Consider the following 15,769-nt stretch of genomic DNA (forward strand, 5'->3'; position numbering starts at 1 on the left):
CGTCGGTTCAATACTCGCGCCAGACTGGTTTGCTGAGCTGGGTAGCTGAAGAGCAAGCATAATCCATATTTTGAGTTGGCAGTCACGGCAGCTGTATAGTGCAATGGAAGAGGCGGGGTTTCTATCCTCCGAAATACCCGAGGGTTTGGCGAAACCTAGCATATATCTAGATGTCCGTCTGGAGAAATCCTGAATTAGGTTTCGAACTCTGTGGAGCTTACTCTCACACAGAGTTTGACCCAATGAGGGGGCGCTGATTTTCATGATCAGCAGGAAATCAGGATATGATATATCAACCCAATACGTGCACCACTACTTCGCTAGCTCCGTATTAACACCGCTTATGATGCCGGAAAACTGTATTGTTTAGCATACGTTGCCACCACTACTACACCATATATGTCCACTTTTGGGGGTCCTATTATTTATATAGGTGGTGCACGCTTGATTCATTTCTCTGAGGATTTAGTTGGAGGTATCCTTGCGTTGCTGCGGTTGGTAAATCCAGAGGAGGGGTTGAGGGTTGTACTCCTTTTTCCTCGGAGATAGTGACAGTGAGATGTGTGTGTTGTTGTTGTAGTTGAGAGCCACGTATGGTGGAAAGAGGGAGGAAGGTGCGAGTCAGTATGCTAGAAGCTGACGTTGGTGGTTTAGTGCACAGATTTGCCCCTGTCTGTGTCAACGGGTTTGTGTCCAGGTTTGTATGTACATGTTTGTGTGTGTGTGTGTGTGGGTGGATATTTACTATGAGATCAGATCAGATCAGACCAGACCAGATCAGATCGGTATATATATGACAGTTGTCAAGAGAAAGATGGCGGGTGACTCTGCCGCTTATCTCTATACACTACAAGATTGTCATCCATCAGCAAGCCCGAATACCACCCTTCCAGATCTCGAACTCGACCTCCTCTTGGAGGGAAGATTGTTCTTCCTCTTTCCCGGGGTCTGAGACGTGACTGATCCCCCCAGTCCAAGGGGCGAAAACCAACTTGAATATTCGACGGACGGTTTGCGGGGTGAGGCTCTGAGTCGAGGGGGCCAGGTGTTCGGGTCTCAGGCGTGGCTCGATTGAGGGAGCTTGGAGAGGATCGGGAGCTGCTGGGGTCGCGGGTTCTGGTTTCTGCTGTTTGTCTTGCGCGGTGTCGTCATTATTGTGTGATGATGATGGTGATGGTGATGACTTGGAGTTGGGGCTTGGGACGGCTGTCTTGTCCTCGTCCTCAGCGGCACCACTACCACCAGCACCACCAGACTCCGGTGTTGCTTCATCTGATGGCTCGAGTACTTCCGGGTCGGAGTCGGAATCGGCAATTTCTTCTTGTGCCTCTTCTTTCTGGCTTGCACGGGTTGCTGCGGCTGCTGTGGTGGCCACTGGCGCTTCTTCTCGCACACTCTTGCTCTCCGGTGGTACCTCGATCGGATCTAGGTTTTTGGGAGCTTGCGATGCGGTGGTAGAGTTGGGATAGCCGTCCCAGTCACCCGCGAACTCAAATGCCTCCATCAGACGAGTTTCCTTCTTCAGAGCGATCCGACATGCAATCTGCGTCGACCATACCATGCCCAGCGCCGGGGTCTTGGAGGTTGACCTCCATAGATCATCGGAGTAATAGCTCGGAAACAACGACCGTGGCGTGTCGCCCCATCCCGTGAAGAAGCGCTGCTGGTGCGTGAGACTCAGAATCTCGTTCCGGATGGGGTTGCCGATGAGATACGACCCGTCGAATTGTTGCGGTTGCTGTTGTGGGTCATCCTCGATCGAAGGGAATGGCGAGGAAGAGAGTGGAGCCTGTGAGGACGGGATGAGCATCGCGTTGCTGTGGTGCTGGCTCAAGACAGTCAGATCCGCGTTGCCGGTTTCAGCAGCTCTGTGGCGGCGGGGAAGGGGTGACATGGCCCCTGGCCCAATCTCGGGTCGGGATATTCGCTGTTGCTGTTGAGTAGATAGTCTAGGAGAGTAGGATGGAATAGCAGCAGCAGCAGCACCCCCCGGGCGGAGTAGATGTGATGGAGTGTCGCTGTCAATGCGATCCGAGACTTGGTTGGCAACAACAATGGCGACGTCTTCGGCCACAGCGAGATTGCGCAGCAATTGGCCCAGTTTGGTGAGTTCACCGGACCGCGTTGACAGACCGGAGAGGTTGTGGGAGGAGTGTTCGGCTCTGTAGTTCGAAGTAATGGAGTCGATGACCACGAGCCCGACGTTGTAGCGCTTGATCGCGACAGGAAGTTGGTAGTTGAGGATGTGATCCTGACTTTCGAGGTCCATGGCGTTGATGGATAGGATCTTCTCCAACGAAGGGCTTTGAGCTTTGGTGAGACCAGAAAGGTAGGGATGGGATTCGATGAGCTGAGATAGTCGCGGCGTCGCTAGCGGAGCTTCGGTCGAGATGTAGATAGCATTCTTCCCCAGGCCGCGAGGCGCGGGGAGCTGAACGGCCAGAAGAAGGGTGAGGAGGAACTGCGTCTTGCCGCTTCCACTACAATCGGGGTCAGTCAGTTCTTCCAAGTCTCCCGTGAGTGCGGACTGCAAGATTGCAAACACACCTCTCACCCGTCACCTCGGTCACGTAGCCAGTCGGTATCCCGCCATCAAGCAGTGCGTCTAGTGTGGGGTCGAGCGTGCTGATTGCGCTCCATTGCGACAAATCTATCATGGTGGCTGGTCCCGGAGCGACGGAGACATCGTCACTGAGGCTGGACCCTGGCTCTTCCGTATCGGGGCTTCTAATCTCCTCGAATCCAACATCCTGATGCAGCGCTCGGACGATCTGAGTGGACAATCGGCGGACGTCGGCTGCGGGGACGTGGGCGCGTTTGGCGATTTCGAAAGTATCGAGGGTGATTAGATCGACTGTGGTGATGTTGTTCCGTTCCAGTGGAGGGAGGATGTGGGAGTACCGTTTTGTTGGGAAGTCCGGAAGGACTGATAAAAGATCCATAGGCGCGAGAGATTCAAGAAAGGCCGAGGTCGAGGCAGCCATCGCCATCCGATGTGGTTCCGTTGCGGCGACGCGGAGAAGACGCGGCCGCACGTGCCTTATCGCTAATTGGTCTTCCGCAAAGTACGATAAAGAAGGGTTTACAGCGTTACAGATTGAATGGGTCCTATAGCACTCCTTTGGAGTGATTGAGCTTGTTCCTCACTGTCTCATTGTGACATCGTATAGCACATCGAGATGAAGTTGGCTTCGCGAATTCCCTTCACGAAAAGACTATATTTAGGAATGGTGTTTCTGGGCTCCTTCCTGGCCAATCTTCAGATATTGCTGCTCGAAGAGTTTCAGGGCACAATATGATTCAAGCAGTTCTTCCAGTAGTTCCTGAAGACAAGTTGTGAGTCTGATGCTTTGGTCACTCCCATGTCTCGAAGCTGCATTTCTCAACACAGAACCAATGCACATTGCAGCTCAGACGTCACCCCAAAGCATCCTCATATGAGAAAGCCCCATGAATCAATGTCCCATGTCTAAGGGCCTGTGTCGAAGCCTTTGTCCCCCTCTCAAGCTTACTTTATGCGCATATGTACCATCGGACAACTCTCGTATCCGGCAAAGGCGACTCCCGGAGAGAAACCTATTCCGGCATCTCATCCGAGTGGGATTCTGAGATTCCCACGAAGAAACCTGGGAGAAAATTCCCCGAGGAGCGGAATGGTGTAACCTTGGAGCGCATTGGTCCTCGTATTCCAGCCCCGGACAGACGGTCATTCCAGAGGATCGTCGAAGCACCCTCGGTGACGAGGGATATCATCGAAGAGAATGAGACTCATTGTCTCGCCTTTTCGTGCTACGGGTTGAATCTGATGAGTTAGCAATCCTGAGGCGATTGTGGACATGTACTCGGACAAATGAAATGTATCATGTCATGAGAGTGGGTCATCCTTCGCATTGACCACGCCTGTAAGATGATGTTAAACTTCTCGGGATCGGAAGGTGTTCCCGGTAAGTCAACTTTTCAACCTTCTGGTCAATGAAGAGCAATTCGGAGAATAACTGTCTGGAGTTATTCGAATACTTTGTGGGAGTAGGTACGGGTTAGACGTGACGCGGTTGTGTTTCACGGGTGGCTTTCTCTGGAAGCACCACCTAGTTGCATTGAATATATTCTGTTTTCCTGGCCTTGCGAGTCAGGCGTGGGTATACAGACCCAAGGTGGGACTACTGACATATGAGCTCGGTCTAGAGACTCGCTGTACCCCTGCTGTGACCTAGCCCGACTGATCTGTACCATAAACGGCCGACTACCGGCATCGCATCATCCGAAATGCCGGTTCTAGGATTTGGCAGCTCTCAATGTGAAGCTTAGGCAGGATTTTGTGAATGACGTGAAATGTCATATCAATGATGAAAAGAAGGTTAAGCATGGCAAGCGCACAGACAGCTATGACACGATCATGCATTGCCCAGAGGTACTCCGTACACTAAGAAGCACCTGGGCGGACAACAGCCCCCCGCGCCCTGAAGCATGCAGAAACGGAGAAGGGACGAATTAAGCGAACAGCGCAAGTTTGAGTCCAGATTCTGACCGATTCTTCTTTGCCTGTTAGAGAAAAACGCGAGCAGGAGCAGAATGGATACATGATACATCATCGCATTGGAAAACTGGATCTGTCAAGTCGCCAACGAAAGCTACCCTGGTCAAAAAACGGTCGGCTAGAACCGAATGAGACTAGTTACCGGACTGTTACGGCCTCGTTCCGTGCTCCATCTTCTGACAGCAGCAGGATGGAATTTATGGATACCAAGATGATATAACTAGTCACTTATAGACCAGGGGGTGCGTGCACCAATCCTCTTCTGTATATGATGAGAGTGAGATTCTTGAATTTCCCTTTTCTCCTGAAAATAGATCAACAAACCAGAAACTTGTTCTAATTCTGGTGTAACAGTACGGCTATCGAATCTACGGACGCTTATTAGGATCTGCCGACTATTTTTGTACGTACTTCATGATCGGACCGGCCTGAGCGTTACCATTTGCTGTAAAACGCCTTCTCTTTCGTTTCCCCTAAGCGCTGTAGTCTGAAGCTCTACGTCAAAACTCAGCCAAGATCCCCAACCCCCTGGCGGACAGGCGAGAGAGAGGTTGACTATAGCACTGATGCCGCGGGGCCGAAATGCATAGGTAACTTATGCGGTCTGTGCTGCGTAGAAGCGATGAGGAGCGCGGGCTAGACTTTTCCCGGACACGGTGGTGATTTGGTAGCAATTTCAGAAACCTACGATGGTGAATAACAGATGGTGAAAGAAAGCTTGCGGTGAAGCAAAATGTTCCAGGCAGTGAATCCGTAACGAATATAACGAATGGCGGGTGTTCTGTTGGTAGCACAACGGAGCAGAATTCTGGCTGTCGCGGTCGCACAGGCCAAAGTCGGAGACTCAGACCTCATTCTGCCCCGCAGACAGATCGGACTTTTACCCACCAATTGCGCACCCATTGCACCGAGTGTGCAATGTGCATACCAGTTGCAATAGTTGCCGTACTTCGTATCTTAGCTGCAGCACCCAGTCGCCCAGTCGCCAGGAAGATACTTGACACCTTTTGAGTCGTCTCCCATGTAGTGGACTGAGAGTGGCCGTCCCTGGGGGTACCTTCAACACAATCACGAAGGATGAATAAACCTGCGAGGAGGAATGCAAGATCATGGGATCGAGATCGGGAGGAGGAAACTATGAAGATGACCATCAATTCAGGGACGACTTCTTCTGGTGACAGTATCACCAGACGAGTCGAGGCCGCAGGGTTTTTGCGAATTGATCGTCTCGATCACGCAAGGCGATTGGATGAACTCGTACGATCAATCTTCTCGTGTGCCTACTGTGTAGTGACCCCATGACTCTCAGACCCTACTTACCGCTCCATATACTGGATACTGCATAGGATACACATCACAAGACGGAGTACATAGTTCCATAGTCCATGCAAGCCGACTAGGGGCTTGCATGTTGGCAAGACCCGACACTGTGGTTACTGGGCGACCCCCTCGCAGCGATAGTGCCAACAACTGGCGTGGAATATGGATCTGATGAACCTAACAGGATTATTGAGAGCTAGTAAGGACAAGAAGGGGTAAAGCAGGGTGCCGAGCGACTGCGAGATGCTTGCTCCCTGCAACTCCATTTGATCAATTGCGTTATCAATGGAGAGGACCGTACTCCGTACGTCATATAGAGATTCCTCCAATTCATGCCTTAAGGAGTGCCTAGCTGCAACTTATTGCGTGTATTCGGATCTGGGCTCTTACCACGAAAGTTCTCAAACTTACCGCATAAGGTATGAGTTATCAGACGTTAATCCCACGAGGGACCATTCACCGTTGTTCTGCGAGTACTCCGTATAGTGGATCCGGATTGACGGTGTCTGATGCCGTGAAGGACGTGTAAACAATAAGCTTCTAAAGCAGTGAGCATGGGCCAGCGCGAGCGCACCTCTCCATCTCCTTCTACAACCGACTTGTCAATGATGATACTCAGTATGCGCAGTCACTCTGCAGTGGTGACTGCAAAGAGCTCCGGAGCAAGCAGTCCAAGTGGTTGCTTGCAATGGGGCCGCTCGATTCGGTGCGGACCGTCCACGTCCAAGTGGGGCAGAACGAAACTTCCCAGTGTTCCCACTGTTTCCACTTAACCGCCGCCGCCTTCAGCTGGCACGGCCGCACGAGAATCTGATCCTCCAGGTGATGATAGGGACCTCGAGCCGATGTCCTGTCCGGCACAAAGCGAAGAGAGTGGGTCCAATTTTGATTAGTGTCTGCGTGTAGGGCACTAGGATACTAGTTAGTACTTAGCTAAGTTAGCTGAGCATGAGCCTGCGGACGAGGCTAGACTGTGAAAGCGTAAATTGCCTGAAGGACCATGAGCATGGATCAAGGATTGAGGGATCAAGGATCAGGGATCGAATATCAGCAGAGTCGGGGCGCTGGGACCAGCTGTACCAGCCCAGTGCGGACTGTGTCAGTGTGTAGTACAGTAGTACATTGATAGTACTACGTACTCCGACGTTGGTACCTTACTGATTTGAGTCGTACTGTTTTCTCCAACGCCGGAAATGTGCCGAGGGAACATGGGGATTTGAGGCCTGAATACTTTCTGGTGCCTCAGGACCAACCCACTCGCTGCAGATCCAGAATCCCAAAATTTTTTTTTTAAATTCTGGAGGCGGTGCTGACGGTTTTTCCAAACCCCGACTCCTACTATTTTCAGTAAGGATCGGCAGCAAAGCGATCGGTGCCAGATTTGCTTTTCCGCTCACACAATTAAGGTTTTCGCTCCTTGGTTCGGCCGGTAAGAAATGGTTCCATTTTGGTGGTCCCTTAGTGCCTCACTGTCTAACAGTAACCGGGTTCCTGCCAGGGATACCAAGGATGATAGGATAGAACAAATTAATAGCTGAGCAGGTTGCGACCATACGATGCGATTCCCTTCTTCTGGTACCTAGACTGCGTTAGCTGCCCTAAGCTGGGTTCAGTCCGCATATCCATGGAAGAGTCTTATTTCCTTTCGACAGTTGATTGGCCTGTCATGCAGATTGCGTCTGCAGGCTGCAAATACAGTCTAGCTTCAAAAAGGTAAGGTAGCTTGATGGAGGGAACCACCTCCATGGTGGTGCCACCTCCTGCTATAATTCAGCCAGCGTTAATCTTCCACCAGACTAGTACACTGGACTGACGAAGGGACAACATCGGAGCCAACCAGGCGCCGGGGTTGGCATCTGCAGGATGGCAGGAAAGCGCGCATTGACCAGCCCCCACTTGCCTTTTGTCGGTGTTCTTGCGCTCCCACTCCCAGACAACCGGGAACCAGCAACCGGTCTGCTGGACTGCGTAATCATAAGCTCGATAATCCGTGGCTTTAATAGCTCATCCATGTGGTCGAATTGGAGTTGGGTCATGTTCACACACGTCATTCTCTGCTAATTGATTGTTTATTGTTTGATGACGGGATGTTGGCGACAAGTTCGGGATCGCAACCGATCGTCTGTCAAGTGTCAACAAATCCCCACTGCTAGGAATCCCGAGCTAGGTATGGCCCGTATGGGTGTGGCTTGGAGTTCTATTGTGACTTCCACAGCTTCCTATTGGCACGACATCCTCTTTTGGTTTAAGTTGTTATCTTGAATCCGACACCAATGATGGCCCAGTCAGCACAAAAGTCTGAGTGGTAGAGCCTGCCTAAATATAGGAGTGTTGAAATGGGATGAGCAATTGGAGCAGGTACGGAGTACGGAAACCTTGCTTTGAGTTCGCAAGCATCGTGTCAGGGGGACAGACTATTGGCGCGTCTTACTGGCTGTCTCAATCTTACGAGCTAGCCAGTTGCAGAGAATGATAGTCCAGCTGCCTTGCCAACCCTTGGATTATCCAGTGCAAAACTGTGTTATTCAGCCGAGAGCGACCACTACTAAAACCCTTCCAGCTTAGTATTTCCACTACTGCCAATGTTTCGTTTACTGAGATCGCATCGCTGAGTGAACAATGGCAGGATACTAGGCTGTTCCTAGCTAGCAGCTCAATAGCTACGAAGTTTACCAACTCTATAACTTACTGATAATTTACAGACAACCGTGGTAAGAAGATGCTATTGCGCCCCGGAGGTTGTTCCGTCGCACCCTAACTATGTGTTCTCCGCCCCCCCCAGTAGCCCCAGTGGTAGTCGCCGCACTAAGTCAGTAGGTACCGTGTACTGTGCACCGTACTGTACTCTGTACAAGGAATGGATTTTTCTACTGCTCCAATTCGGAGTATCGCTCCTTTTCCGTCTAATTCGCAGTAATTTATCTTGTGTCAATGCTCCGTCTTCTTGCTAGCTACTTGGACTTATTTATGCTAGCATAAAGCCAGTCGAAGTCATAATGAGAACCCATGAGGGACGGTCGGGGCCCGTTGCCTCGGACGGTGGATCAGCTCCAGTCTAGCTCGTCCCAGTGTCCACAGTGCCGGGTTTAGTTTTCTTCAACATGGAACCTACTGAGTGGGCTCTTTCAAAAGGTACTTACAATCTACGGACTGAATTGAAGTTATCCTCTCTTTTCTTAGATAGAAGTCAAAATGCAATTAGATCAATTACCAGAATCCCTTTCCCATCACTGGATGAATAGAGTTTTGTGAGATGATGAGGGATGATAGCATCCATCCATCCATCCATTGACCGGACCCGAAGAGCCGGTGGTGGGCCGCCCTATCCACGTACTGTTTGGGTACCGGTACTCAGGACTTCGGCGACTTGCTTAGCTCGAATTAGTGACTTCTTTAGTGCACTGTACACATTTTACAGTACGGCTGACTCTTCCACTCACTGTTGCTCTCCCCCACGCCTCCTCCTCCCCTCTTTCTTGTGGAAATCTAGTTGGGTCTAGTCTGCCACACTCGTTCTTCAATCCTCCTTCCTCCATCAATCCATCCATCCTCGTTTGAACCTCCTCTTTTCTTCTTCTAGCAACTCCATCTCCTCCTATCTCTTCTTCCCTCCTCATCCCTCCTCTTTATCCTATTTTCCTCAACAATCCGCACGGGTCAATCGCCCTGGGCTATTCGTCGTTCTCCTCCTTCAAAGTCCAGTTCGCAGTCGTCCCAATTCAGTTTTCTTCATCTCCTATTTCCTCGCTTCTTGCCCGTATTGTTGGCTCCTTGGCTCGGCTTCTACAGCGATTTCCTCTCCTTTGCCCATCTCGTCTTCACGACTTGTTTCTCCTCTTCTTCTATCTCACCTGAACCGCAGGGTCGGCCTTTATAATTCTCATTTGTCACTAATAGTCTCTGCATACAAGACACAATCAACAAGTCGAGAACCCAGCAGGTCGTTGCGCGTATCAGCCCCCGACTTGGCCACAGTTCACCTGCATGATTCCATCTATGATCGGCTGAAAGTGAGTTTTTTGCCCTCTCATTCGTCGTAATCTTTCTTACTAGGAAATATTAACGCTCTTCAGATTTTCAGTTTCGCATTAGTTCATCATGGCTACCAAACCTCCTCTATCGCCTCCGGTAAATGAGACGGAGCATTCCGTCAGTCGAATTACTCGTGAGGGGAAGAAGCTTACGTACAATTTGAGAGTAATGCAACAACCCGAGCGGGCCAGAGCATGCGGCGCCGGCGCCAAATGTACGCTTTTAGATCCGTATATAATGATATATTCTCTGGGAAGAAACTAATGGTTTGCCTGATAGCTTCTGCTGACCGTCGACCGGTTGACCCTCCGCCTGTTGTTGAATTGCGTATCTTTGAATCCGATCCCGGCGACGACAGTAATCTCACGGAAATCACTTTCGCTTATAACGCCAATTTCTTTCTTTATGCTACATTAGACACCGCGCGTCCAATAGCACAAGGAAGACTTGCTTCGACACCAACATTTCCAGTACTTACGGGCGTGCCCGTGGCAGGTGTGGCATATTTGGACCGTCCGTTTCCGGCTGGATATTTCATCTTCCCCGATCTATCCGTGCGTCATGAAGGACTGTACCGTCTGAATTTCCATCTTTACGAGGAGACCAAGGAGAGCAAGGATGCAGACGAAGGAACGGCGATTCAGTCACCAATGCACAGAACGAACCTTTCCAAACCGACAATCCCAAAGTCATTCCTGGAATTTCGCCTCGAAGTCGTCTCGATCCCATTTACTGTCTACAGCGCCAAGAAATTTCCAGGTTTGACGCAAAGCACACACCTGAGTCGTATCATTGCGGAGCAAGGCTGCCGTGTACGTATTCGGCGCGATGTCCGCATGAGACGTCGTGGAGAAAAGCGGTCCGATGACTACGATTATGAGGAGGACAGGATGCTCAGCAGCCGGCTCGAACGCCATTCTACCGCGGACACTTGTCCGAACCCAGCCGAACGCCCCCGGTCGACCAGCATCGGCACTGTCGATCATTGCTCCGGTCCAGAGGCCTCACGCCGTGCGTCCGCGACGGAATATGGCTTTCAGAATGTGTTGCCTTATCAGCGTCCGGTCCCTCATGCTCCGGCACCACCCGCAGCTTCGATCCCCTCGCCTATTGCCTCGGCTGCTCCCTCGTCTCACAATGCTTCGTATCAATCGCACCTGTCCTTCGGTTCGACGCAGACTCAGTATTCCGCCCCTCAGTTGCCCAGGTTACCGCCATCTGGATCAACGTCAATCGCGGCTTTTCCACCTCACGCAACGCACTCGCACTCCAGAAACTCGTCGGCTAGCTCCGAGCACAGTGACCCGAAGCCCTTCAGGTTACCACCTATGCGTGTCAACCCACCAACGCCGAACCCATCACCCACCGACTTGCGTTCGTCCGATCCTCCCATGTACCCAACAGCAGCTCAGCCTGCAGCAGCTATGCCCCAACCCCGCAACAACATACTTCCACCGATTAGTTCGTTATCGAGTGAATTCCCCATCGATATCCCTCAACCGCGCAATACAGCTGCTCTTACTCCTGGCCCTGAAGCAAACCAGGGCAGAAGACTTTATTATGACACGAACTCGGGAACAACCTTCACCAAACGAACACATGAAGAATCCTTCGGCATAGCCGAGCGTCCATTGTATAATGGCATGCGACCCAATTCAGACACATATTCTCAGGGGGACAGAAGGCTTTCAGATGCCAGTCGAGAAGCATCCTACAGCCCGTCCCGGAACGAATTGGCGTATAAGCGAGCCAACGGCAGGATGGTTACAAAAATCTCTCCAGCTATGCGATGACATGGACGAAACGCTCAGCATTCTACTTTTTGTTCTCTGCCGAATCTGGGACACTTTTCGCAATAGGACGGCGTCTTGGCGAACTGGCCTGTCGGAATGAGTTTATAATATTTTACTTTCCTTCATTGATGATATTGGGAAAGCCTGAAAAGAGGAGGCTTCGAGGGGCTTTCTTCTTATCTCATTTCATTGTCATGATCACAGACATGGCATTCATACCACACTTTCCTCTTCTTTTTGCTTTGTCTTCTTTTGTATACGGCCCACCATGGATCCCGCTTCACACAGATTCCCCCGATGTTCGTTGTTTATTGTTTATTGGCTGGTGGGATGTCTGCCCTGTTGGGTAAGATGGATTTCGTTTACCAATTTGCTGGAAGCATTATAGGCAGGGTTGAAAATAGCCAACAGAAGTACGCCTACAGAGATTTTTTTTTTTTTTTGTGATTCGTAGGGTCGAGAGATGTGTGTAGCTTATCTGTTGCGTATTTCGAGTGCGACATGTCTTGGATGCGCAAATTGAGGTATGCAGATTGATTACCACACCAAGCACAGTCCTACATTCCAGACCGAAGGAATCATTCCTGTTGGACGGTGGGAAATGAAACATTGTCATCCGAGACAGAGAAGAACAATAATGATCATACTATGGGACCACTATGAAACTGGGGCGCAGAAACAAACCCGCTTCGTTTGGTTTGGTTTGGGTTGGTTTGGTTCCTCCCGGGGTACGTTTGCCTTAAATGTAAACAAACCCGGTGCGCGGCTGAAGGTAAACAATCAACAACCATAACAATAACAACACTAGTCAATTATTTGACTACTGTTGATGACTTTGATTATTAGTAGTTATTGTTTACTAGACAGTCCTACACTAATCTACTCCTTCTCCTCCTCCTCCTCGTCATCGCGCGTCGTCTGACCGCTTTTTTCCCTTTCTCCTCATTCACTTCTTCCCCGCCCTGCTCTTCCCCGGGTTTCTGTCTACCTTCCTGTTGCCTATGTTCTTCGGATCAGGAACGTCCTGTTGACAGAAAAAGTTAAGGTCGACTGGCCCTGTAGCTCAGGCTAACTCTGCTCGCAACAAAAAACAGAGTGCGAAGGCTGCGCGTGCGAAGTGACGGCGCGAAAGCCGATGGATGCGTGAGCAAGTGAATGCAGCAGGGATGACCGATCACATCCTCGGACACTGCGTGGTCGAGGTTAGTACTTCATGCCACCATTTTCCTCCTCCTATCGCTCTCTGTTTCTCTCGTGTCTGTCTATATATTGTCATTTCGATTCCACCTGCACTGTCCGGCCCGCAGTGCGCCTTCACCTCCCTTGCGCAGCGGGATGTGTCACCTCCGCTTTGAGTTCACAGGCATTGATGAACTGGACTGGTTTTCATTAAGACTCTATCAATTGACACTTTGATGTCGTGTAATCTGCAGACGTCGACGGACAACCGCACGGCCGCAACGGGAGTGGACGCGCTCGAGACCGATCGTCAACTCGAACAATCGCTGCAGACCATGTGCGCCAACCGCCACCACGAGGCTCACCGGAAGTCTCCCCGTCGCAAGCATGTGCGCACCATCAATGACTCCACCGATGAAGAATCCGAGCCTTCTTCCGACGATTCCGGTCGCTTTGACGATGCCGAAGAGTCCAACTACCCCTCCCGAGCGCAGAGCAGACCTCCGTCCGTGCACTCGGCCAAAAGACGCCGGTCTAATGAGTGGCCTTTGCAAGTTGCCGATGGCGAGGCAGCCGCGATAGCACAGGACGACAACGATCGTAACGACAACGATACTAATGATAATGCTCATGAGGCTGTGAGCAATGGCGGCAAGACGGGAGGGCTTCGAAAGCCGTTTCAGACTGCAGCGGGTAGAAATTCTCCGCGGACGTCGTTGGGATCTGGCCGCTTCAGCCGTCAGAGCGGGTCGTCTGTTCGGGGTCGACGATCGCGGTTCGTCGAGGGAACTATGAGTGATAGTGTGAGCGAGAAGCCACCGAGTATCTTCCTGCGCGACGATGCACGGCACAGTGGGAGTGGCACCGGGCAGCAGCGTGGATCTGGTATCTTCCGGTTTGGAAAGGCGATCGCGTCCGCATTCAATCCCTTTGGTGTTTGGGGGTGGAAGGGCAATGCTGAGGCGAACAAGCAGCCGGAAGACCCGCTGGCTCAGGCCGAGCGAGCCTATGCTGAGCTCAAGCGATCCGGCTACAAGGGGACGGTCAAGGGCAGCTACATACGGAGCCTGGACGGTGAGTCTGGAATTCCTCCGAAGTCCTGGAATCCCATCCCAGAGCCCACGACTTACCGGCCCCTGGCGTATCATTCGCGACAGAACTCCGGGGAAGGAATCGAGTCCGGCGGCTCCATCCGGTCCTCGTTTCAGGAGCTGCGTAAGGCCAAGTCATCCTTGGGAATTCCCTACATCAAACGCTTGGACTCAAACAAGCTTTCCTCCGAGGAACAGCCAGAGGGGGCGGAAGTGCGACGACAGAAGTCACGCAAAGAGCTCCAGCGACAGGCCAAGCTGATGAAGCGCGTAAGTGACCTGGAACTCAAATTACACCGGGCCCGTCAGGAATTACGCGACTTGGTGGGTGAGGAAGAAGAGGCACAGGCATCGACAGCCTTTCTCGACAAACCATACTCCCGCAGATTTGTCCCCGGGGCGCTTCCCTCGCTGCCATCCGAGCGGTTACTGCACAATACCAGCCAGCCAACGTCTCCAATCTCCCCACGAGCCGTGTCGACACCTTTAATCTCCCTGCTGGAACATGCTCAGCAAATCGAACCTGCTGAAGTGCAGCAGAAATTCACACCATACAAGCCAACACACAGTACACCGCAGCAACAGGATGGTAGGACACCACGAACACCCAAGGAGCCCCCATCCCAATCGTCTTTGACCGCAGACAGTCCCACACTCAAACGCAAGTCACCGGATCCTGCATCAGTGAAAACGTCCCAGCACGAATCCGACGACCGTCGCCCCTACCACGGATTAAACAGTACACCCACTCCCCGTAAGCCCAAGCTTCCCAAAATGGGCCCCGGCGACAGCCCCGGCTCCGTTGAGCGTAAGCATACGGCCACTGGTCGTTCTCCCAATACCGCAAGTGAGGAGCGCGGTCGTCGACGCTCCACACCTCTCCGATCATCGCCCAACATCCCCCGGTCTCCTTCAACAACAGCGGCGCGCAGACGCGCCTCAAACTCCCGAACTCGTGCCACCCTGCCCCAGCCCAGCCTGCGCATGAAAAAGGGTCGTCCCGATCTCCGGTCCGCCAGTGCAGGCGAAGGTCTACTGCTGCCCACTGCGAATGCGGGGGATAACCATGACAAGGAGAATCAGGATGCGCAGCAGCTGCAGCTATACAGCAGTAGCACGGCGCTAATCAAGTCCCATGACTCTGACGAGATGTTCATCACCACGGCGTTGACTTCCGGGGAATTCCCGACAAGCCCCAGCCCGAGCTCGTCTCCGAGCAAGAAGAGGTCTGCGCGGTATGATCACATCCCCCCGGTGCCGCCGCTCCCGAAGAACCTGTCGGCCACCGCGGCGAAGGTAGACCGACGACTGGCGAAGGAGATGGGCAAGAAACGAGAGGCGCGGGATCGTGAGAAGGCGCAGGCACAGCCCCAGCAGCAGGCACAGCCTCGACCTCAGATGCAACCGCAGTCGTTGTTGGGGCAGAGGCTGGAGGCTGTGGAGTTGGGGAAGCGGTCGGGCTCGGGCGGTGCTCATAGTTTCCAGTGGCCGGAAGATTTCTTTTGAGTTACATTTGGCATGGTTATGGATCGAGGATGCGGCGCTGGGAGTTTTACGTCTGGTTGGTTTGGTCGGGGGTGTTTTGTCTTGGTGTGAAGATCTGCCGGTCTCCTGAACACCGATTTGAATATGTTACAGGCTTCGAGGGTGATGTCCCATTCGCGTATGAACTGGTCCAACGGACAGGACAGGACGGGGAGTCTTTCCTATGTGATTTCCTACTACTACTACTCCCTAATGAATGTGACGACGTGATGACTACCACTAACTCAATGAGAATTGACTCTGAACTTGATTGATACTTGTCATGTATAGCC

The 15,769-nt window shown here is 52.0% G+C and overlaps 2 protein-coding genes across 2 annotated transcripts; both read left to right on the forward strand.

Moving 5' to 3' along the window:
* Positions 1-9,683: 9,683 nt before the first annotated feature.
* veA (sexual development activator VeA) lies at positions 9,684-11,873 on the forward strand. The gene is made up of 3 exons (XM_025570615.1): positions 9,684-9,867; positions 9,931-10,103; positions 10,169-11,873. The coding sequence occupies exons 2-3, from the start codon at positions 9,956-9,958 to the stop codon at positions 11,680-11,682; spliced, it is 1,662 nt and encodes a 553-aa protein (XP_025434455.1). The 5' UTR covers positions 9,684-9,867; positions 9,931-9,955; the 3' UTR covers positions 11,683-11,873.
* Positions 11,874-12,456: 583 nt separating this feature from the next.
* On the forward strand, positions 12,457-15,706 carry BP01DRAFT_353632 (putative nuclear RNA binding protein). Its single transcript, XM_025574235.1, has 2 exons — positions 12,457-12,884; positions 13,116-15,706. The coding sequence occupies exons 1-2, from the start codon at positions 12,849-12,851 to the stop codon at positions 15,456-15,458; spliced, it is 2,379 nt and encodes a 792-aa protein (XP_025434456.1). The 5' UTR covers positions 12,457-12,848; the 3' UTR covers positions 15,459-15,706.
* Positions 15,707-15,769: the final 63 nt, after the last annotated feature.

Source organism: Aspergillus saccharolyticus (genome assembly GCF_003184585.1).
Source record: "Aspergillus saccharolyticus JOP 1030-1 unplaced genomic scaffold BP01scaffold_4, whole genome shotgun sequence".
NCBI classification, from domain to species: Eukaryota; Fungi; Ascomycota; class Eurotiomycetes; order Eurotiales; family Aspergillaceae; genus Aspergillus; species Aspergillus saccharolyticus.

Bases quoted from the DNA above. Each gene is read 5' to 3' on its own strand.
- veA (XM_025570615.1), top strand. From the start codon at position 9,956: ATGGCTACCAAACCTCCTCTATCGCCTCCGGTAAATGAGACGGAGCAT. The intron at 10,104-10,168 runs GTACGCTTTTAG...TTTGCCTGATAG, and splicing joins ATGCGGCGCCGGCGCCAAAT to CTTCTGCTGACCGTCGACCG.
- BP01DRAFT_353632 (XM_025574235.1), top strand. From the start codon at position 12,849: ATGACCGATCACATCCTCGGACACTGCGTGGTCGAG. The intron at 12,885-13,115 runs GTTAGTACTTCA...TGTAATCTGCAG, and splicing joins TCGGACACTGCGTGGTCGAG to ACGTCGACGGACAACCGCAC.